This window comes from Bos indicus, chromosome 13, assembly GCF_029378745.1.
Source record: "Bos indicus isolate NIAB-ARS_2022 breed Sahiwal x Tharparkar chromosome 13, NIAB-ARS_B.indTharparkar_mat_pri_1.0, whole genome shotgun sequence".
Classification (NCBI taxonomy): Eukaryota; Metazoa; Chordata; class Mammalia; order Artiodactyla; family Bovidae; genus Bos; species Bos indicus.
The window spans coordinates 15,627,650-15,649,874 of record NC_091772.1 but is presented as its reverse complement, the minus strand read 5'-3'; the positions used below and the strand labels follow the sequence as shown (position 1 = coordinate 15,649,874).

General features: G+C 46.2%; 1 protein-coding gene across 4 annotated transcripts in view; it reads left to right on the top strand.

The window, feature by feature from the left end:
* Positions 1-4,058, top strand: part of GATA3 (GATA binding protein 3) — a 29,926-nt gene extending 25,868 nt beyond the window's left edge. For all 4 annotated transcript variants that reach the window (XM_070800753.1, XM_070800754.1, XM_019973033.2 and 1 more), the window contains one exon: positions 1,900-4,058. In XM_070800753.1, the coding sequence (XP_070656854.1) occupies positions 1,900-2,184 (285 nt within the window). In that variant the 3' untranslated portion in view covers positions 2,185-4,058. The remainder of the gene's footprint in view (positions 1-1,899) is intronic.
* Positions 4,059-22,225: the final 18,167 nt, after the last annotated feature.

The window sequence follows — 22,225 nt, the reverse complement described above, 5'->3', positions numbered from 1 at the left end:
TGCCGTCACTCACTTGGCCTTCCTGTGCAAGGGGCAGAGCTGGGGTCAGCCCCACCCGGAGCAGGTCTGCACTCCTGTCCAGGTGACCAGCTCAGCCCCTAGAAGCTGTGAGTTTGCTGCTCCCAGAAGTGTTATCAGCAGCCTGGCCCTCTTGTCTTCTGGGTTCTCACTTCCTTCACTATCTCTTTCTAGCTTTTGGAGCAAACGGGCAGATCTTTGAGTCGTGAAATCTTCTCTTCCTCCACCCTTGAGGACCCTGGAGGAGGAAGTGGTTTCTGCTCCAAGGAGTCAGGAATGACTAAGACCTTACCCTCTTGAGTCCCTTTGCCCATTTCCCTGGAAATGGGACTGAATGTGTGGTTGGTTTGGTGTGTGGGGCAGGTAGCTGCTGTTGAGGTCAATCTGATTCTGACTCCTCGAGGGGAATGATCTTAGTTTGCTTTGTCAAGTTCCCCCACCCCCACCTTAAGCAAATGTGTATTCAAAACAAAACACATGGGGCTTATCAGGAAGAGAGTGATGCTATGCTGCCCTGAAGACAAGAGCAACGATCATGAGAGTAGGTGCTTGCCTTGGTCTTTTTCCTCAACTTCATGCTTGGTCTTTTTTTTTCTAAATCTTTTGTTTACCCTGAAATTGTATTTGTTTTTTGTTTTTAGCCACTTGGAGTATGGGATGTTAGCTCCCCGCCCAGGGATCTAACTCTTACCCCCTGAATTGGAAGCTCAGAATCCTAACCACTGGACTGCCAGGGAAATCCTTCATGCCTAGGCTTTGCTTTTTAGGAGGAGAGTGCTTTCAGGCTAGCACAGGGCTTTGTACCCGCTAAGTGAATATTAAATTCTTGTGGACTGGTTGTTTCACTGCTCATCTAGTTAGAAGTGAGTCGTCAGGACCAGGTAGAAATTGCAACTTCATCATCACAGTTGCTATGGCCGGGGCAAGAAGTTACATTTTTGCAAAGATGCGTTATGTTAAATTCCGGCCCCAGAATGTACAAATTTCAGGGGAAGATCTTTTTTTCCCCTGTGTTTAAAATGACTTAAAAAAAAATTTTATGTCTAATGGGAGGATAATTGCTTTACAGTGTTGTGTTGGTTTCTGCCATATAACGCCATGAATCAGCCATAAATATATACGCATGTCCGCTCCCTCTTGAACCGCCCTCCCACCTTCCGTCCCAGCCCGGGGTGGCCACAGAGCACTGGCTTGAGCTCCTTGTGCTATGCAGCAGCTTCCCACTTGCTGTCTATTTAGGGGGAGATTTTACATCACCTCTTGTTTCAAAAGGCCGTTAGAAGAGAGGCAAGCAAAAATTACTTTGAAGCAGTCTGGGCTTCTCAAGACAGAGAGACAAAACCCTTAAGATCGATTGCCTAGTGGTGCCAAAGTTCTAAGTCAGATTTTGGACCAGTAGACCAGATATATTTCCCTCTTGAAAATCCCTCCCTTGCCTCTCTTCTCCTGAAATCGTGTAAGGTAATTCTAGGAAGAAGACAAGTTATTAGATTTTAGTGAAGCAGAGAAATACAGCCATCTTGGGTGGCTCAAGAGTATGGTCCTTGGGGACAGAAAGTTCCCTGAGACCAACTTTCCCCCCAGTGATTGGTGCAAATGAATAAAACGAATAAGCCCTGCTTGGAACATCTTACCTGGGGCCTCTTGGCTTTTGAAATTGATAGCAGCTGAGACCCCCCTCCCCGCCCCCCATCACAGAACCCTCACTTGCAGAACTCTGGGCTCTCTGGGAAGGAGTCAGGGGTTGTGGGGAGGAAGGGGCTCCCTGAAAGCAGATCCCTGATCTGGGGCGGTCAGAGGAACCTGTGCCTGGGTGTGGAAGTCTGCCCCCTCTCAGAGCCAGCCAAAAATAAGTAAAAAAAAAAATTGATCTCTGTTTAGATTAACAGACCCCTGACTATGAAGAAGGAAGGGATCCAGACCAGAAACCGAAAAATGTCTAGCAAATCCAAAAAGTGCAAAAAGGTGCACGATGCGCTGGAGGACTTCCCCAAGAGCAGCTCGTTCAACCCCGCCGCCCTCTCCAGACACATGTCTTCGCTTAGTCACATCTCGCCCTTCAGCCACTCCAGCCACATGCTGACCACGCCCACACCGATGCACCCGCCGTCCAGCCTCTCCTTCGGACCTCACCACCCTTCCAGTATGGTCACCGCCATGGGCTAGGGTCCCTGCTCGAGCACCGCTCACAGGGCTCCAGGCGAGAGTCCCTCCGGCCCCCCTTCTACATGCATTTTCGCAGGAGCAGTATCATGAAACCGAAACCCGATGGATCTGTGTGTTTTTGCAGGCATCAAGCAACCTGATGTTGTGGCCACTCGGACGACGCAGCCTACCGTGGTGTCTGTGTTCTCACTCCCCGAATCTGGATCCCATTTGTGAATAAGCCATTCAGACTCACATTCCCTATTGAACAGGGTCTCTCTAGTGCTGTGAAAAAAAAAAAAAAAGTCACCAAACATTGCATATAACTTATATTGTAAGAAATACTGTGCATTGAAAGAAGAAGACTTGATTGCCTCTCGGTCGCTGTCAGGAAGGCATGGAGGACGCCATACCTTTGAAGGACGATGTGGGGAAAATAAAGAGTGGCGATTAAGAATAAACTAGGTCTGATATCCAAATGGACAAACTGCCAGTTTTGTTTCCTTTTCCTGGTTACAGTCGTTTGATGCATTAAAAGAAAAAAAAAAAAAGGAAAAAAAAAAAGAAAAAATTTGTAGGCAAATCATTTGTTCAAAGCTGTGGGCCTCTGCATAGGAAATTCTACTACTCTGGGCAACGTGTTCCACTCTCAGGTTGCCCTGGAGGGTTCAACTAGACTTTCCTGGGCCTTCATGCTTTGTGAACATGTCCCTGTAATTGTTGTTTGTATGTATAATTCAAAGCACCAAAATAAGAAAAGTTGTAGATTTATTTCATCATATTATACAGACTGAATTGTTGTATAAATTTATTTCCTGCTAGTGTTAAGTACTGCTTTTTTTTTTTTTTTGGTTTTTTTGTTTCTATTTTAATATTTTCTTCTTCTCTCCATTTTTGGTTGAAAAAACTGGGTGACATTCAGTTGACCTAAGGTGGTTGTGCTCCACAGGGTTGATTTTTTTTTTTTTTTTCCATTTTGTTTCTCGATGATATTTATTAAATAGCTTCTAAGGGTACAAGAGCATATGTCCTTTGTCACTTCTCCCGCAGCCTGTGCTATGAGGGTAGCAGTGTATGAGCTACCCGCGTGCATGTCGGCGGCTCAGGCCCGCCAGCCCTGGGTCCTGAGAGCAGCCTGGCTGAATGTTAGCGCCTACTGTGTTCTGTGTTAGTGATCACTGCCTTTCATGCAGTCTGTTGGAATAATAATATAAAGAAATAATAAAGTGAAAATATTTAAGAAACAACCAAATAACATCATATTAAGAGTGGTGGCCAAGCTCTTCTAGAATCTGGTAGCTCTAGCTAATTGAAGCAAAAGGAGTTTAAACAAGATAACAGAGCCCACTTGTGTTCAGCTACACGCTGGGAGAGAATGCAAACCCCAGACAGGAACATCGATGTGTTTGGGAAACTGGGCATCTTGGGAGCTCGCGATGCAGCCCAGAGGAAGGCATCCCCGGGGCTGGAGGAAGTTCTGTGGTCCGCTCTTGAGTTGCTCTTCTCTCCTCCTGGTCTGGCCTTGAGGAGATTTTCTCGCCAGAGAAATGGGAGGATTTCCTTGTTGAGATTCTCAGGCGGGCAGGTTGCAGCTGAGATTCCTCATGGTTCTCTGCAAGATGGAGAGGAGCTGGGCTGGGTCTTGAAATTATGTCTGTTTTGCTTTTCTACTGTTGAATCACACCACAGTGAAGGGTGGATTGGAATGTTTGCGAAACATGAAATAACCGTTTTGTAACTTACGCTGTACAGTTTCCTTTGACTCTGTTGACAGAATGTGTAACCCTGGCACACATTTGAAGAATCTCTGTTAATTGCCTCTCTGCTTTCTTAGCAAATATTTCAAAGCTAAAGCTCAATGTTGAAATAAAGAAGTAGAGAATTACTGACACGCACGTGAGGATCTGCCTGGCTCCTAATTCGGACGTGGTTTCCCGTGACTCCTGAAGCACCCAAGGCCGTGGGCCGTGGCCGTATGTTGCCATCGTAAACTTGGGAGCAGTTGTGGCTGGAGAGTTCCAGTGTCTCAGGGTTTGCCACTTTTTCCCTCCGTACAGATTTGAGCTGATGCCCTTTCACCTTAAGAACAGGGAGTTCAAATTCTTGACATTCTTGGGGGTGGGAGAAGGGCAGGCGAGAGTGGGGGGCACACATAGAAAATTCCCAAACTCAACAATCCAGTTACATTTTGTTTTAGGTGCTGCAGCCATAAAGGCACATTGGTTCCTCTTCCTTTTTCAGAGAAACATCATTTTATCATTCAATACCTGGATTTAACATTCTAAGATAGTTCTGGAAGATGATGCAGAAGATTTAAAAAAACTATATTCTCCAGTTTCTTGATCAGAATGTTATCATCTGTTTTCATAGTTTTTAATTATTTTGTTCTTTCTTTTCTTCACTTAAAAAAGACACACTAGAACAGTGACCCTGAGAGGGGGTTTCTTCTAGAAAAACAGAACAAGATTGTAGATCTAAAATCCTGCTCCAATATTCTTGAATAAACTGTGCCCCTGATTAATTTTCCATCTGTTTCTCCCTCTCTTTTGAAATGGTTGCGCTTAGCTCATCCATGGGAATATATGGGCACGTTTGGATTATTTCTTGAAAACATTTTCAGAGCCAACACAAGACAAAAAAGACAAACTGCGTAGTTATTGAAAGATTTTGCTATGTATGAACTCTTCAAACACTGGACGTTCATGATGTAATAAACATTTTGAATGGAAGTACTTCTTTCATTGATTCAGCAGATACCTATTGAAGATCTAGGTTGAAGTCCATTTAAGAGATATTTAAAAAAAAAGCAGTGTAGGAAATAGAGAAACCAAGGTTCCAGTGTCTCAGCCTTATGACATTTACAGGTTATTCCCCTTTGAAACGAATGACGAGCTGTGGTGAGGTTCCTGGCTGGGCCTCGGTGTTGGTCGCCAGGCAGGTAGAAGGCATGACGCAGTGGGAACACCCAGAGTCTGCTTGCTGAGAGCAGTGTCTGTTTTCTAAACCTTTGAAATTAGAATTATTTTTAGTTTAAAAATATTTTTAAAGCTAACTCCTCATCAGGGGACATCATTTTAGGATTTCTTAAGTCTAAAAACTGTTTGAAAGCAGCCAGTTTTCCCCAGGTAGAAAAGGACATCAGACCCAATTTCAGGAAAACACCTGTTCCTTAAACTGAAACTCAGAAACACCAGTGCCATCCATTCCCGGCTGTGACATCTTCCTCACAGTGGTGAAACTGTCCCGTTTACCTTCCAAAGATTTAGAAGCATCACAACTCCACATTCTCCTGCATTCCATCCTCTGTCCTCGACCTCGAATCCATCCCGAAGTCCTCGAACCTTTTTGTGATCCTTCACAGACAAGCAGGCATTACTAATACCCCTTCCATTTCCAAGCTGCGCAGAGATTAAAGTCTTTTTTTTTTTAATTAAAATTTTTAAAATCACAGAAAGGTGCAAAGAAAACGCCTGCGCGAGAGCATTTTATATTAGAGTTTTATCTGGAGAGCAGAAATGTTAACCAGGATCCAGAATAGCTGAGTAATAATACACCAACCCCTTCCTGCACTTTCAGATGAAATGAGCTTCTGAAAAACATTTTCATTTTCGCTTATTCCAGCTTACTCAACCGGTGTGAACACACCCTCAGATTGGGACTCGTCTGCTCTTCTTTGCAAAAACCCAGTAAAAGGAAAACCTCAGAATTCATAGAAATTCACTGATCGTTTGAGACGTGTGACCACCACAGTCTTAGGAGTCTGGGAACTTGGGTTTCATTTCTGGCTGTGCCGCTAACTATCAAGGTGACCTAAGGCTATTTGTTTGATTTCTTTGAAGCTGGGCTGTTTGTCTACATCATTAGAAGAGATGCTAAGACTCATATGAGAAGAAAAATGCCACGATTCCATTGGATTTTTAAAATATTTTGGAGAACATCCTTTACTAGGAAAGACATCCTCACACCCCCCAGTTAAAATCTTGAGCAGACTATCCTAAGAGCCTGCAGCGGTACTGGTTCATAGAAGTCCAATTGGGTTGGGGGTCATTCCACTCCCATCTGTCCTTACTACTATCTTGCAAAACACAAATTAACTTGTATTTTGTGACTGTCACCCTGGGACAGGAGTTAGTGTCCCAGCCTGCAGATTCCCGGCTCTTTCTGAAATGTGTCCTGGCCCCTCTTGAGCGGAATACACAGGACTTGCTTGTCCAGCTGATGTTGGCAGCATGGTTCAGATTTCAGCCAATCCATTGTGTAAAGAAATTCTGCCTGGATAGCTTACAGCCTATTCTAGGGAGATAGCCAGCGCCTAGCCTTTCTTTTTCCTTGTGCTCTCTCTCTCTCTCCATCTCTCTCTTTCTCTTTGGAGACGAGGATCAGCAGAGGAGATAGGTCAATATTCCCCCAAAGCTGCTCCTTTGGGGGTGCTCCGTCCAGCTTCTGCTTTCTCTGAGCGGTTCCCCCCTCACACTTGGCCTTCTTTGCAGGGGATCCTGGTACATTAGCCACATTGTTTGGGGTGTGTTTTTACAGTCCCCTGTCATGTCTGTGCGCACAGTTTGGCGTGGGGATTTGGAGAGCGGCCCCCTCCCCCGGCCTCCCCCACCCCACCCCACCCCCTCGATCTCAGGCTAAACAAAAGACATGCAGTATGAAGCATCGGGCTGAGCTGCTGGGGCCCAGCAACAGCCCGGAGGCCTGCACCCACCTGGAGGGAGCCGCAGGTTCTGAACGACACTGGGCTGAGCCGCTGGGGCCCAGCAACAGCCTGGAGGCCTGCACCCACCTGGAGGGAGCCGCAGGTTCTGAACGAAGCGGCCCTGTGCCCAGCCTTGTGCAGTTTAGGCACGTGGCGTGAAGACACACAGGGCCGCTGGCTCCTGGCCCCAGGTTCCAATACGGCATTGTCCCGAAGGGGCCCCCACTGCAGAAAGATGGTGTCAACTCCATGCCAAACTACCAGGGTGTGTTCAGTCACTCAGTCGTGTCTGACTCTTTGTGACCCCATAGAGTGCAGACCGCCAGGCTCCTCTGTCCATGAGATTCTCCAGGCCAGAATACTAGAATGGGTGGCCATTTCCTTCTCCTGGCAATCTTCCTGACCCAGGGATTGAAACTGCATGTCCTGCATTGACAGGTGGGTTCTTTCCCTCTGAGTCAACAGGGAATCCCAAACTACCATCCCCTTTAAGAAATCAGCCAATTCGGCTTAACTTTTTTTTTTTGGAGGGGAGAGGCCAGTGTGCATAAGGAAATTCCAGAAAATTGAAGTGTTTTTTTTTTTTTCCCCTGACTACAGAATTGACCAAACTTGTAAAATACCCCTCAAATTTTTTGAATTAATTAAAAAAATTTTTCCCCCATTTTTTTTTTTTTTTAAAGCAGAAGACACAGGATTTGGGATGCTGCTGTGTGAATGGGCCATGTGTGGTCTGGTCTTTTTAAGTTTTTTTTTTTGGCATAGACCAATTTGAGATAGCATATTGAAAAGCAGAGACATTACTTTGCCAACAAAGGTCCATCTAGTCAAGGCTATGGTTTTCCCAGTGGTCATATATGGATATGAGAGTTGGACTGTGAAGAAAGCTGAGCACCGAAGAATTGATGCTTTTCAACTGTGGTGTTGGAGAAGACTCTTGAGAGTCCCTTGGACTGCAGGGAGATCCAAGCAGTCCATTCTGAAGGAGATCAGCCCTGGGATTTCTTTGGAAGGAATGATGCTAAAGCTGAAACTCCAGTACTTTGGCCACCTCATGCGAAGAGTTGACTCATTGGAAAAGACTGTGATGCTGGGAGGGATTGGGGGCAGGAGGAGAAGGGGACGACAGAGGATGAGATGGCTGGATGGCATCACTGACTGGATGGATGTGAGTCTGAGTCAACTCTGGGAGTTGGTGATGGACAGGGAGGCCTGGAGTGCTGCAATTCATGGGATCGCCAAGAGTCGGACACGACTGAGCAACTGAACTGAACTGAAATGAACTGAATTTTAAAGTCTGTTTTGAATTTGTTAGAATATTGCTTGTGTTTTATGTTTTGGTTTTTTGACCTTGAGGCATGTAGGATCTTAGCTCCCAGACCAGGAATAGAACATGAGCCTCCTGCATTGGAAGGCTAAGTCTTAACCCCTGGATTGTTCGGGAAGTCTGTGATCTGGTCTTTTGAATAGTTGGTCAAGAACCGATGTTGGAATCCAATGGACTGGGAGATGGGGCTGGATGGGGAGGCGGCTTGGGTAGAACCTATGCTTTCTGAGGGTCATTACAACTCCATCTCATAAATTGGGAGGGGTTGTTGAGTAAAATCCACCTGGTTAATGCAGCCACTCCCTCCTCCCTGGAGGGCCCAGAGCAGACCTGTCTTCTATGAACTTGAGAGCTGAGTGCACGAAGCCCTCTGCCCTTCTCCTGGAACATTTCAGGGCTTCCTGGTGGCCTGGTGGCCTCAAGCTCAGTCTCTTCCAGAGAATTCCTCATATCCCAGCTGTCAACCCATGACGTTCACACTTCTAAAGACCCCAGGATCGCTGACAGTGGCCTGGAAACACGGGGGCCTTCTAGAAGGACAGGGGACAGGTCACTGGTCCCATCTGGCCCTTGTGGCTCATGTAGACTGGATGATAAGAGGACTGAGAGTGAGAGCGTGGCCTGGAGGCTGCTGTACTGTACACGTGGGCTCTCCAGCAACGCTTCAGTTCAGTTCAGTTCAGTCGCTCAGTCGTGTCCGACTCTTGGCGATCCCATGAATTGCAGCACGCCAGGCCTCCCTGTCCATCACCAACTCCCAGAGTTGACTCAGACTCACATCCATCCAGTCAGTGATGTCATCCAGCCATCTCATCCTCTGTCGTCCCCTTCTCCTCCTGCCCCCAATCCCTCCCAGCATCACAGTCTTTTCCAATGAGTCAACTCTTCGCATGAGGTGGCCAAAGTACTGGAGTTTCAGCTTTAGCATCATTCCTTCCAAAGAAATCCCAGGGCTGATCTCCTTCAGAATGGACTGGTTGGATCTCCTTGCGGTCCAAGGGACTCTCAAGAGTCTTCTCCAACACCACAGTTGAAAAGCATCAATTCTTCGGTGCTCAGCCTTCTTCACAGTCCAACACTCACATCCATACATGACCACTGGAAAAACCACAGCCTTGACTAGACGGACCTTTGTTGGCAAAGTAATGTCTCTGCTTTTCAATATGCTATCTAGTTTGGTCATAACTTTTTACCACCAAACTGCAGAGGGAAGATAGCCCAACTGTGAGTGAAGTCAACCCTCCTCTTAAGAGCTTTGCAGCCTCTTTGGGGAGCTGAGATGTGCCTGAGAACCATTACACTGGTTCACTGGCAGAACAGGTTCAAAGGCTCAACTCTCTGCCTGTAACCAGGAGAAGAGAGGACTTCGCATCTTAATTGGATCAGGGAGCCTGCAGCTGCCTCTCGGGCTCCTGCCCTGTGATGGGTGGTGGCCTGAAGGCCTGGAACTGAAGCTTAATTCCCTGCATCCCTGATTCCATCCGAGGACTGATCATGCTGATTATTCTGATTATGAATCCAGATGGATTATCCAGTCTGAGGATCAATCAGGCCCTTTCTGCAACATTTATTTAGAGATTGAAGAGCCAGCTTATTTCTCAGCCCGCCCACTGGAAAATGGGGAGGAGAAATGAAAATACCTCTGCCAGTCTGCCTGACTCGTCACCAGTAGCTCTGATGAAGGTACCAGTTTTCAGCCCCAGGTGAGGGCTGGGGATTAGGTGTCTGCTTTCTGTTACCACAGATAGAAGAGCTGGCAGGATGTTCACCCTCAGAGCCAGCTGGCTGGACCGAGGTGAAAGGAGAGGAGGAAAGAAAGAGGCATGTATCAATCCACTTTTTCCATCTCTGAGGTCTTCGGAGGTACACGGTTGGCCCTGTTTCCTCGCCATCATGATCTGGGAAACTGAAGATGGACATATCCAAGTTACCCAAAGACGCAGAGAAACCTGTCCCCAAGGGCCAGTCCTGGGCTGCGGGGTGCTGGTGTGTCTGCTGTCAGCCTTGACAGTAAATGACAGAAAAGTCCACACTCTTAAGTCTCAACACGTCAGGGAAATGCTGCTTTGATTTGCTTACTGCTGAGAAAACAATGTTTGATATCTAGACAAAAATACCCCTGTTGAAAGATGTCACTTTGATTTCACATCCTTTAAAAAAAAAAATCTACTTATGTATTTGGCTGCCCTGGATCTTAGTTGCAGCTCTGGGAATATTTGCTATGCCATGTAGGGTCTCTTAGTTGCTCCCAGGGGGATCTAGTTCTCTGACCAGGGATCAAACCCGGGGCCCCTGCACTGGGAGCGTGGAGTCTTATCCACTGGATCACCAAGGAAGTCCCTTCACTTCACATCTTAAACAAAAAGTCCCATTCCTGTCCAGGAACGTCTTAGCCTCATGCTCTGCTCCCATCAGCCACTGAATTTAATGTCGGTAACATGCGACAAGAGGGAGTCCCGGTTTGATCCTTGGAATCTCCATGGAGTCTCACAGGAGACAGACAGCTGGAGTTCAGTGAGAAAAGATGCTCACTGTGGGCCCAAGTTTGCAAATCAATACAATGTGTTGGCTTGCTCGGAACTTCCCCATTTTGTTAAGGATTACGTTTCTACATGGTTTGCAGACTAGATGTTAATCAGTGGCTGTTGGCCAGAGAGGGCCAACCCCACCAGCAAATAAATGCATTTAAGATGTTGAGAGTGACCGTTGAGGAATATGTGCGTGGAGACCCGGAGAATATGAAACCAGTTAAGAACTCAAAGGTCATTTTGTTCAGGGCAAAATTCTTGTGCATGGTGCTGACAGTTTGCCCTCTGGGTGTTTTCAGAGCTTAAAGGATCAAACTCGTCCACATGAAATATGGAATGTCTAATACAGAAGCCTCGTGCACGCCTTCAGCCCAACCTTTTGGCCCTGTAATTAACATGGCTTCAGCTTCCTGGTGGGTACCGGCCTGCCTACAGCTCTGCGTAGGTATGGCCTTGCGGAACTCACGGGCTGGTGCCTCCAGAGGAGGTTTAAAGAAGGCTCAGTTCCTACAGCAGCATGGCAAACTCCACCGTCTACAGCTTCCTTTGGGCTACAGGCAGGGGAGGGCCTCTTTTTCCACATCTGAGATCAGTTCCCAGAGACCAGGAGTCCCACCCAGGAGGGTCTGAGAATGGCACCGTCAGATGGACCTGCGAGCTAAGAGAGAGATCTGCTTAAAACTTAAACCAAGCACAAGGTCCCCATGGGAATTCTAGGTTCCAGGGATCACAGAATATTTGGGGGCAAAGGGGCTTTTTGATGTCTTTCACCACCTCAGGGCTATCTGTCGAATAATCCTATCAGCTAAGGCATGAAGTTGCCACCTCATCTGGAAAGGTAGCAATCATTTTAGCGCATAAGGAAATAGCCATCAATAAACCAATGGTATATTCTTCCGTACTTCTATATTTGGGGGCCGCCCTAAGTGTTGAGCACTTACTGTATGCTTGATAAATGTGCATTTGTGTGTTAAGTTGCTTCAGTCCCGTGCAACTCTTTGTGACCCCGTGGACTACAGCCCGCCAGGCTCCTCTGTCCTTGAGATTCTCCAGGCAAGAATACTGGAGTGGGTTGTTGTGCCCTCCACCAGGGGATCTTCCTGACCCAGGGATTGAACCTGCGACTCTTACATTTACCTGCACTGGCAGGCGTGATCTTTACCCCCAGTGCCACCTGGGAAGACTGCTTGACATATGCCTCTCGCTTAATTATCCCAATGACCCTAGGCTGCAGGCTTACTCTTTATCATCCCCAGTTTACAAAGGAGGACAGAGCTCAGAGATGCTAAATAGGTCAGGAACACTCAGCTTGCCAGACTCTAGAGCTATTGCTGCTCTAGAGTCCCTGCTTCTCTGAGAGCCTCTCCTCCTCAACCGAAACCAGGAGCTGAAGAAAGGGTGCTGTGCTCCCATGTCCTCAGGCTTCGGGACTGTGGGGGAAGCATTTTCCACTTTTTTGTTTCTCTGGTGGCTCAGCCGGTAAAGAATCTGCCTGCAATGCAGAAGACTAGACCCCTGGGCCAGGAAGCTTCCCCTGGAGAAGGGAATGGCAACCCTCTCGAGTATTCTTGCCTGGAAAATCCTATGGACAGATGAGCCTGGTGGGTACAGTCCATGGGGTCACAAAGAGTTGGACATGACTGAGTGACTTTCACTTCATTTTCCATTGGTTCTTTAGGCTGAGTGATTCCTCTTACAGTTTTTCCCTTAAAAGGCAGCCTAACCATTTACCCTCTCTGCCTAGAGGTTGAGTTACTTGCCCAACATCTCACAGTGGACAAAGGTCAAAATCCAGGTGAAAACTCACAGGTGTGCACAGGGCCGGTGTCCCCCGGGGAATGTTCTGAACAGAGGTAGGTTCTGTTTAAATCCGGTTGCTTGTGGTCACTGGGGGTTTTGGCAGGAGCCCAGCATAATCTCAGCATGGAAGGTCTGGTTTTGAAATTGGTTTCAGAAGAGGAAAACTCAAATGGGAAAAGATACATGCACCCCAGTGTTTGTAGCAGCATACTACCAATAGTCAAGATATGGAAACAACCCAAGTGTCCATTGACAGATGAATGGATGAAGAAGATGAGGGATATATAAATATACAACAGAAAACTGCTCAGCCATAAAAAATGAAATAAAGCCATTTGCAGCAATGGGATGGATCTAGAGATGATCACACCAAGTTAAGTCAGACAAAGACAAATATTATATGGTGTCATTTATATGTAGAATCTAAGACAGTGAGCTTATTTACAAAATAGAAATGGACTTACATAGAAAACAAACTTATGATTACCAAAGGGGAAACAGGAGATGGGGGATAAGTTAGGAGTATGGGATGAACAGATGAATACTGCTATATATAAAACAGATAAGCAAAAAGACTTTCACTCTATAGTGTAGGGAGCTATGGGGCTTCCCCAGTGGCTCAGAGGTAAAGAACCTGTCTGCAATGCAGGAGACCTGGGTTCAACCCTGGGTGGGGAAGATCCCCTGGAGGAGAGCATGGCATCCATTCCAGTATTCTTGCCTGGAGAATCCCATAGACAGAGGAGCCTGGCAGGCTGCAGTCTCTGGGGTCACAAAGAGTCTGACAAGACTGAAGCAACTGAGCATGTGTGCACACACGTGCAGGGACCTATATTCAATACCTTGTCCTAACATAAAATGGAAAAGAATCTGAAAAAGAACATCAGTTCAGTTCAGTTCAGTTCAGTCGCTCACTCGTGTCCGACTCTTGGTGACCCCATGAATCGCAGCACGCCAGCCCTTCCTGTCCATCACCAACTCCTGGAGTTCACTCAGATTCACGTCCATTGAGTCAGTGATGCCATCCAGCCATCTCATCCTCTGTTGTCCCCTTCTCCTCCTGCCCCCAATCCCTCCCAGCATCAGAGTCTTTTCCAATGAGTCAACTCTTCACGGAGAAAGAACATACCTATATCTATATCTGAATCACATTGCTATACACCTGAAACTAACACAATATTGTCAATCAACTATACTTCTATTTAAAAAAACTCCCCTTCAATGACCGAAAAAGGATGTGATTTCCCATTGGACGACCTGCAAAGCATGGTCACTGCCTTCAAAATTGCTGGCTTGCCCACAGACTGAATAGCGGGGTTTCAGTCCTACTTGGAGACCTGCTGCTCTTAATTATGTCTTGGAGGTAAAATGTAACCCAACTAATCACAAAACACTCAGTCCAATAAAATAATCCACTTTTTATAATGGAGAAATTAACCAGTGTTGAGCAGCAGGGCTTAAGGAAACTGCCATAAAATATAATTATGATAGTAATAATATGAAGAGTGGTACACGGAACATAACCTCCTGCCTTTCATCCCAGATCTGAGGGTGACTGGCTAATGTTAATTAATACGACTTGCCCAGTCAGGACCATGTGTGGGTCTAAGAAATAAAGCAGGACTTCTTGTTTGTTTGTTTGCGTTTATAAGTGGCACACGTTGGCTTGGCTAAAATGAAGATGGAAATGCAACATAGGAACCTCTGTCTGAGGACCTGAGAACCTTTTAAAGTCTTGTATTGAAGCTTCTAGGACTGGAATCCCATACTCCCTGAAATCGTCATCTTTTGTCACTGTATTCCTGTGACATTTGGGTCCTGAGGGGGATTGGAAGAGGATGGATTTAACATGGTTCCGGCTCCCTTTGGGGTTTTAACAGAATTATTCGAATGATGCCTATCAGGGAATGGCAGAACAAACAGAAGCATTCATGACAGACCCAAACTAGATAAAGCCCAAATGACTGGCCTTTCAGAGGTGTCCTTTTCCAAAAGCAGTGATTGAACAATGAAAGAACCTGCTGTCCCAAGGCAATGATAGGCATATGGAGGCTGCCAGTGGCCAGAAACTGGCCAAAAAAGTCGAATTTCTAAATGCCTGTCTGACACATCCTTTAACATTTTTTATTAATTTATTATTTAAAAATTAAAAACAAAACAAAACAAAACATTTTATTGGAATTTGGCTTGTCTGAAACACCTTGAAAAAATCCCTAGAATGTTGAGGATTGGTGGAGCCATAGTAAGTACAATTCAGGTTTTTGTTTGTACATTTCTCTGTCAGTGTTATAAAAAGGTAAGAACTAACATCATCAGGATGAAAAGAAATGAATATCTGCCCAAGGACTGGTTTGGATCCTTCAACTTCTCTTTTCTACCTCTTGGAACCATTTGGTTTATGACGGAAAGGGATGAAAAATGTCCAGAATTTCTGTTAGCGTCTCAGCCTTGGTTGTAACTTTCACTTGTTACGTAAGCCCAGACAAGGGGCTTACTTTCCTTGTGCTAGTTTCTTCATTTTAAGACCATGGACTATCATGGTAATTACAGCTTATGAGTCCTTAGGTGAAGGGTGTATCAGTGGGAAAGCATTGGCAGCTCTGTCTTGGCCTATTTTGTTTTTCCCAAGGTTGTTAGTTTGGCCAAGGATGAGGTCAAGCTGTTGGATAATACTGAAAAGTACTAGAGTGCTGTGTGACGCTATGCTTTAACCCAACGTATAAAATACTCTTGGCATCAGGAGTATGATACTGGCAGTGTGGATACTGGCCTGGACGTCAGCCCTGAGTGTATTCAGGAGGAGCCTCAGAAAAATAAGTGAATTAAAGTCAACATGATCAAGATTTGGCCTCCAGTTATAGGATCAGGTTCAAGTCGTGCAAAAGTAGATAGTCACAAAAGTAGGTGTTTGTGCTTGTGCCTCAGAGTGTGTGTGCCGACATGTTTGTCCATGGATGGGCAGGTGTTAGCATGTTTGTGTGCTTATCTTTACAGTCCCAAATATATAAATATAAATTTATGGAATTCTCCAGGCAAGAAGACTGGAGTGGGTAGCCCCTTCTCCAGGGGATCTTCCTGATCCAGGGATTGAACCCAGGTCTCCTGAATTGCAGGCGGATTCTTTACCATATGAGCCACCAGGGAAGCCTAAAATATAAATTAGTTTAGGTTTATTCATGATCTTGAACTGGCCACGTCTTGCATCAGAGAAGGTATCAGAAGCCCAATATTTAGGTAGGAAAGAGAATGAAATTCAGGGTTGTCTTCTCCTTAGATAGGGCTAAGTTTTCTGGAGCAAAAAGCTGGCTCTGATTCCTTGATGTTTGGACGGGGGCTGACGTGTCAAGAGCTCTAAGAGCCGACTCTTTCTTGGGCAGACAGGCTTTGTTCTGGGTGTAGCTGCTGGCCTCGGGCTCCCGTGATGCTTCCTGTGGCCTCTGATGTGGCCTCTTATGGATCCTTTAAGGGTTAACCCATGATCTGACCTCTTATCTAAAGAGGTAAGAACTGTGGTCAGCCATCACATAGACCCAGGTCTCTGACTCTCCCAAATCTGAAAGACTCAGAGCCCTAGAGTGGATGAAGAGTCACATTCTTTCTCCGTTGCATGATGGGAAGATGTGTTTCCATTTGAGCCAGGCAAACTTGTCTGATGGTGTACACATCACAGCTGGGCATGCGTATCATTCAATTACATCCTAAAGGAAAAAAAAAAACTCAATGAAGGCATGGAGTACTCACTATGTCGTAGACATTGGGCTATGCCTTTAGTGGTGATCTGATGGTTTGAAAGGTGCATAACACTTCAAAACTGAAAATGAAATGATTCAGACACATTAAGACAAACAGGTTTGACTGCTTCTCCTGCCTCTGGTATCGGATTGACTCGTGGCTGGAGCTGATTAATAGCAGTGGCAAGTTCCATATGAGTGGCTCTTCATAAAGAGAATTAGTGGCTGCACAAACTCAGATATTCTGAAAAATAGGCACCGAGGCTAAGTCTCGGGTCACTCCCAGAGCTTAAGTAGAGCTCACAGGAGCAGAATTGCTGACTCATACATTTTTTGGATCATAGAAAATTTATTTTCTCATTTGTAAAATGGGGATTTCTATGAAGATTAGATGAGATAACACAGGTAGAACATTTAGCTTGAAAAAGTGAAAGTGAAAGAGTCACTCAGTCATGTCCAACTCTTTGCGACCCCATGGACTGTAGCCTGGGGATTTCTATGAAGATTAGATGAGATAACACAGGCAGAACATTTTGCTTCAGTTCAGTTCAGTTCAGTCACTCAGTCTGGCTATTCAACAGATGGTGACTGTTCTTAGCGTCATTAGAAAGGCTCAACCATCTGTGTGTTTAATACGTTTCAAAATGATGTGAGAAATAACATGTGTTGGTGAGGATGTGGAGAAGATAGAAACTTCATACATCGAAAAATTAAAAATAGAATGACCATCTGAGTCACTTCTGGATATTTATCCAAAAGAAAGAAAATCAAGGTCTTGGAGAGATATTGCCTCTCCTGTATTCAGAACATCACTATTTACAGTAGCTGAGATATGGGAACAACCTACATGTCTATTAACAGATGAATGGATAAAGAAGATGTGCTCCATGCTTATAGTAGAATACTGTTCAGCCCTGAAAAAGAGGAAAATTCTGCAATCTGTGTCAACAGGGATGAATCTGGAGGATGTTATGCTAAGTGAGCTAAACCATCATAGAAGGACAAATACTGCATGGTTCTACTTATATATAAAGAATCTAGTCAAATTCACAGAATTGAAAAGTAGAATCATGGTTGCCATGGGCAGGGGAGGGGAGTTGGGGAGTTACTCATCTATGGGAATAGAGTTTCAGTTATTTGAGATGAATAAGCTCTAGAGATTGCACCTAGATTGTACAACATGTACTAGAGTCCATAATCATATGCTGTAAGGTTAAAAATGTGTAAGAGGGTAGATGTCATGTTTATTATGACAACAAGATAAAAAAATCAGTGAGGACAGAGAAGTCAATTAAAAAAAGAAAAAGAAAATGGTGCTGATGCTGCTATGTAGATGTCTGTCAAAACAGAGATGTCTATGACCAAGATGTTTGGGTCTAGAACTCTGTAGATTTAAGGAATGATCAGAACATTTTTTCCAGCTGTAGAACTGAAAGATGCTTCCTGAGAGATGGCACCAGGCAAGACTCAATGCTCAAGAACTAAGAAGTGGTCTTGAACCTTCAGGGGGCTTAGAATCAAGGAGGGAAGATGAGTCATGTCATGAATAACCATGCTTTTTTTTTTTTTTTAAACTCTGATAAGGAAGGTGCAAGGGAACCAAGGAAGATGACAAGGAGTGGACGAAGGAAGCTTGTGGAGAGTAAGTGTCATTTGGACTGAGTTTGAGGGAGAGCAGGATTTTCCTGGGCAGAGTGAGGTGAAGGTCAGAGCACTGTGTGCAGAGGAGAGCTATGGGCGGAGGTAGGTACGGAGGAGGGTCTTACCTGGAGTCGCCCTGGTTTCTAACTCTGTGGAGGACATGTGGAAGCTAAGAAGAGATGTCAGGGCCAGATTATGAGTGGCAGGTCAGAGAGCAGGGGCTTTCTTTACTCCTCAACATGGAGAGATGAAAGGTCTTTGGACAGAGGTGTGGTCTGATCACAGCTGTATGTTTGATGACAGAAAGTGGATGGGTTGGTGGGAGAAAGATGGAAGAAGAGACACCAGCTGGGGGGCCATGAGAGGTACTCAAGTAGAAGGTAATAAGTGGCAGCTAACTCAGGACAATAGCTTGAGGAGTTGGGGATGGACAGGAGAGATCTTCTGAAGGAAAAATCAGTCGAATCTGGAAACTGGTGAGATGAGATGGGTGAGGGAGAGTGAGTGTCTACACAGGTGCTTGTTCTCTGCTCTACTCATCTATGTGGGACACCTGGCTTCTTTACGCTTCTGTTATAGGCGATGTGTAATCCATGCAGTCAGGCATGGAAGGGCAGCCTTCAGCAGCCATGGCCTAGTGGCCATGTATAGCCCCTGGGCCACGTGTCCCAGAGTGACATTCGGAGCTGCAATTCTGTAAGGACACAGAGCTGGGCTGGTGAGAACATGAACCCAGATAATGGAAGCCTGTCGATAATCTTGCATCAGTCTGGCAGAGTTGAACACTTGATGGAGGAAGACCCTCAGGTTCAGATTTAAAGCCATGTTCAGCATTGGGGGGTCTTTGGAGTTAATCTCAGGAAGTTCAGCTGAAGCTTTGAAGGACCCTGTAAGAGAGAGAAAAAAGGGAGTCGTGACTGTAGATTGAGAGCGTGGAGACTGGACTCTGAAGACCTGGATTCAAACCCACGAGGGTCTGCCAAACAACTCTGTAGCCTCAGGCCCTCAGCCTCATCATGGGTAATATGGTCACATCTAGCTTAAAGCTTTACTGGGGAGATAGAAGAGATAGTCTGCAGAAGGATGGTCATAACACACACCTTACAAACATCATGCGATGTCATAGTTGTTTGTTTTGAACATTTGTCTCCCCCCTTGCTGGGTGATGACTTGCTTGAAGGCAGAAGCCTCTGTGTCCTCACAGGACACCTTATCAATAAATAGTTGTTGAATGAATGTGTCCCTGGACAGAAGCAATGAGCACTTGTGAAGGGCTCACACAGCGAGTTTGGTGCACACGCTATCCTACGAATCTTCACAGCAGCTTGACTGGGGACATACAACTATTATTTTACAGATGCTTTGGCCAAGGAAGGGTCCATGACCAGCAGCTGGCTGGTGGTGGAATGACCTCTTAGCCCCTGTTCTAAGCTGTCTCGGGAGACAGACTCAGGGGCAGGGTGAGGCTTCCACCGAGGAGGTGGATCTCAGGGCAGGATCAGCCACTGTGAACCCCAGATGGGAAGATACCGCATGGGGCGTGTCCCTCTCATAGTCTTCAAACTGTATCTCCAGGAGAACCACGGAAGGAGAGGGGGCCCCTCGGCCTGCAGTGTATTAGTTCAAAAAATGTTTATGAACGATGGGCCCTAGGAACCCCATCCGTGAGGGTGGCAGGCGACCCCCCTGGGGGTGGGGGAAGGGAGCACTGTAGTGGGGCCAGGTGAGCCCGGGGCCTTGGAAAGCTGCTCGCTCCCAGGCTGTGTGATGAATGGGGCAGTGGAAAATTCCTCTCTTGGCTTATTTTTTTCCCCCCTGAACTGAAAACTCGATTTAGGAGCCGTCAGCGCCCCAGGGTGATCCTTTCCCATTCGTCAGGACTCAGAGCGCTCCACCCTCATGGGATGGGTGTCTGCAGATGGGCCAGGTGGGGGCTGGACCTGCTGGCGGCTCCCCAGGCTCAAGCTCCCTTGCCCTGGGGTGGGGGCAGGGGCGGGGTGGGGAAGGGGCCCTAGGAACGTGAGGCTGCCATCGTCCAGGCCCCTTGGCGTTCGGCATCTTGCTCCATGGAATGCAGTCCTACGGGGCAGGAGCCAGAGCTGAGCACCACGGGTTCCTTGGTGTGGGATTACAGTGTCCTGCCCTTTGAGTTGCCCTCCTGTGCCCTGTTTCAGAAAGTAAGATGGTGTCTTCCTTTAAAGAACTCCAGAAATACGCCCCCAAATGAACAGCAGTTAACAGTCTGGTGTGGTGGTGTGCAAAGTAATGACTCTGCTTTTGAATATACTATCTAGATCAGTCATAACTTTTCTTCCAAGGAGCAAGCGTCTTTTAATTTCATGGTGGCAGTCACCATCTGCAGTGATTTTGGAGCCCAAGAAAATAAAGTCAGCCACTGCTTCCATTGTTTCCCCATCTATTTGCCATGAATTGATGGGACCAGATGCCATGATCTTAGTTTTCTGAATGTTGAGTTTTAAGCCAACTTTTTCACTCTCCTCTTTCACTTTCATCAAGAGGCTTTTGAGTTCCTCTTCACTTTCTGCCATAAGGGTGGTGTCATCTGCATATCTGAGGTTATTGTTGTTTCTCCGGGCAATCTTGATTCCAACTTGTGCTTCATCCAGTCCAGCGTTTCTCATGATGTACTCTGCATATAAGTTAAATACCCTGATCAAGTGAGTACAAATTGATATACACTTGTCAAATGTAATTTGATAACATGTTTCAAAATTTATAATTTCACCCAGTGAATCTGTTACCAGTAATTCATTTTAGAGACATGCTTGTGCATACAGACACAGCTAGTGTGTGTTCTTGAACAAGTCACATAGTCCTCGACACCTCATTGTTCATCTAATCGGAGTATGGCCTGGATAGTCCCTGAAAGTCCTTCTAGATCTGCTTTCTTTAGTCTTTGATCACATTCAGCTGTGTGGATGGGCAACGAAGGCTCTTTTGGGAATTACTCAGCGATCTTGGAGTTCTCTTTCATCTCATTTTAGTTCTATTTTTTTTTTTTTTAAGAAATTTCACAGGAGAATAGAAACAACCTTTCTAGAAGATGGTAGTGTTTTATTGTTACATCCTTTAAGGAAGGACTTTAGAAGGTTAGCCTAGATTGACCCAACATTAGACATTCCCCTTCTCTCGGCAGGAAGGACAGGGACGTATGTTCTCAGCTTGACTTATGGAACCTTGACGAGAAGACTGGTTATTAAGGCTGCTGGGCTGAGAAAGGTGGGTCAGATGGAGAGGAAGACCAAGGATGTTCCACCTTTATAATGTAAGATGTCTCACTGCTTCACAGGCAAGTTGTGGAAGAAGGGATGCAGCCTGGGGCTTAGTAATGAGGGATCGTCATTGGAAGGGACCCCCCAAACCCTGGTTGACTGCTTCTGGGGAGATGTTCCCTTTACCCAAACATCTAGTTATATTTCAGCGGAAATAACTGGGGGGCCGTCTGGCATTTCAGCTCAAGTTTAGACTAGCAGAGCAGGGTTTGAGCTCGTTCATGTCCAGGATAGAAGGGTCACGAGCCCTAAGAGGGGCCCGAGGCACAAAGGACATTATTTTGTCCATGTCTCTCCCTCATTGCCTGTTTCCCCTTCTCTTCTCTGTCACATTTTCTGCCCAATCGTATCCTGCCGCTGCTTCTTGTTTCCTTTGCTGCTTCTCCCACTTTCTTTCTCCCTAAAATTAGAACCATTTTTGGTCTTTCAAAAACTACAATTATTTTTAAGTCTTTGGGTGGATTTTCTAGGCGAGCACACTTTTGTCATCACTACCGACCACGTGTCACCTCCCTTTCCCCCTTCCTCCACCCATACATCTCTGCCAGCCTCCGAGGGGCCTTCCTCGGGCCATTTTCTCCTCCACGCTTGCCTTTTATCTGGGAGATTCATTCTGGAAGGTTTAGAGCTTCTGGGTTCCCTCCGTTTCCTTAGAACAGGGCTTCCATGAATCAATTGCTTTCTCCCAGGGAAACATGACCCTTCCCGGGTCACAAAGAAGCAGCCCTTTTCTGGAGTTGCTGGGATGGACTGGGAGGTGGCAGGTCATCCTGTGGGGGATGATCACAGTCTCCCTGGGATTCTGCTCCATAGCCCTGGACTCGTGGGGCCAGGAGGAGGGGTCCATGGACACACACGGTCGCCGTTTCCAGGAAGGGCCCTCCGTGTGTCATTCATTCTCCTGATGCTATCCCTTCCAGATCAGCTGTACATGTCGATTCTGGACCTGAGGTTCTCCTTGAAGAACTTTTAGAACAGATCTGATGGTTCTCCCCTACCCTCTACCTTGAAGAATCCCCTTTCCTCTTCCTCCCCAGTGA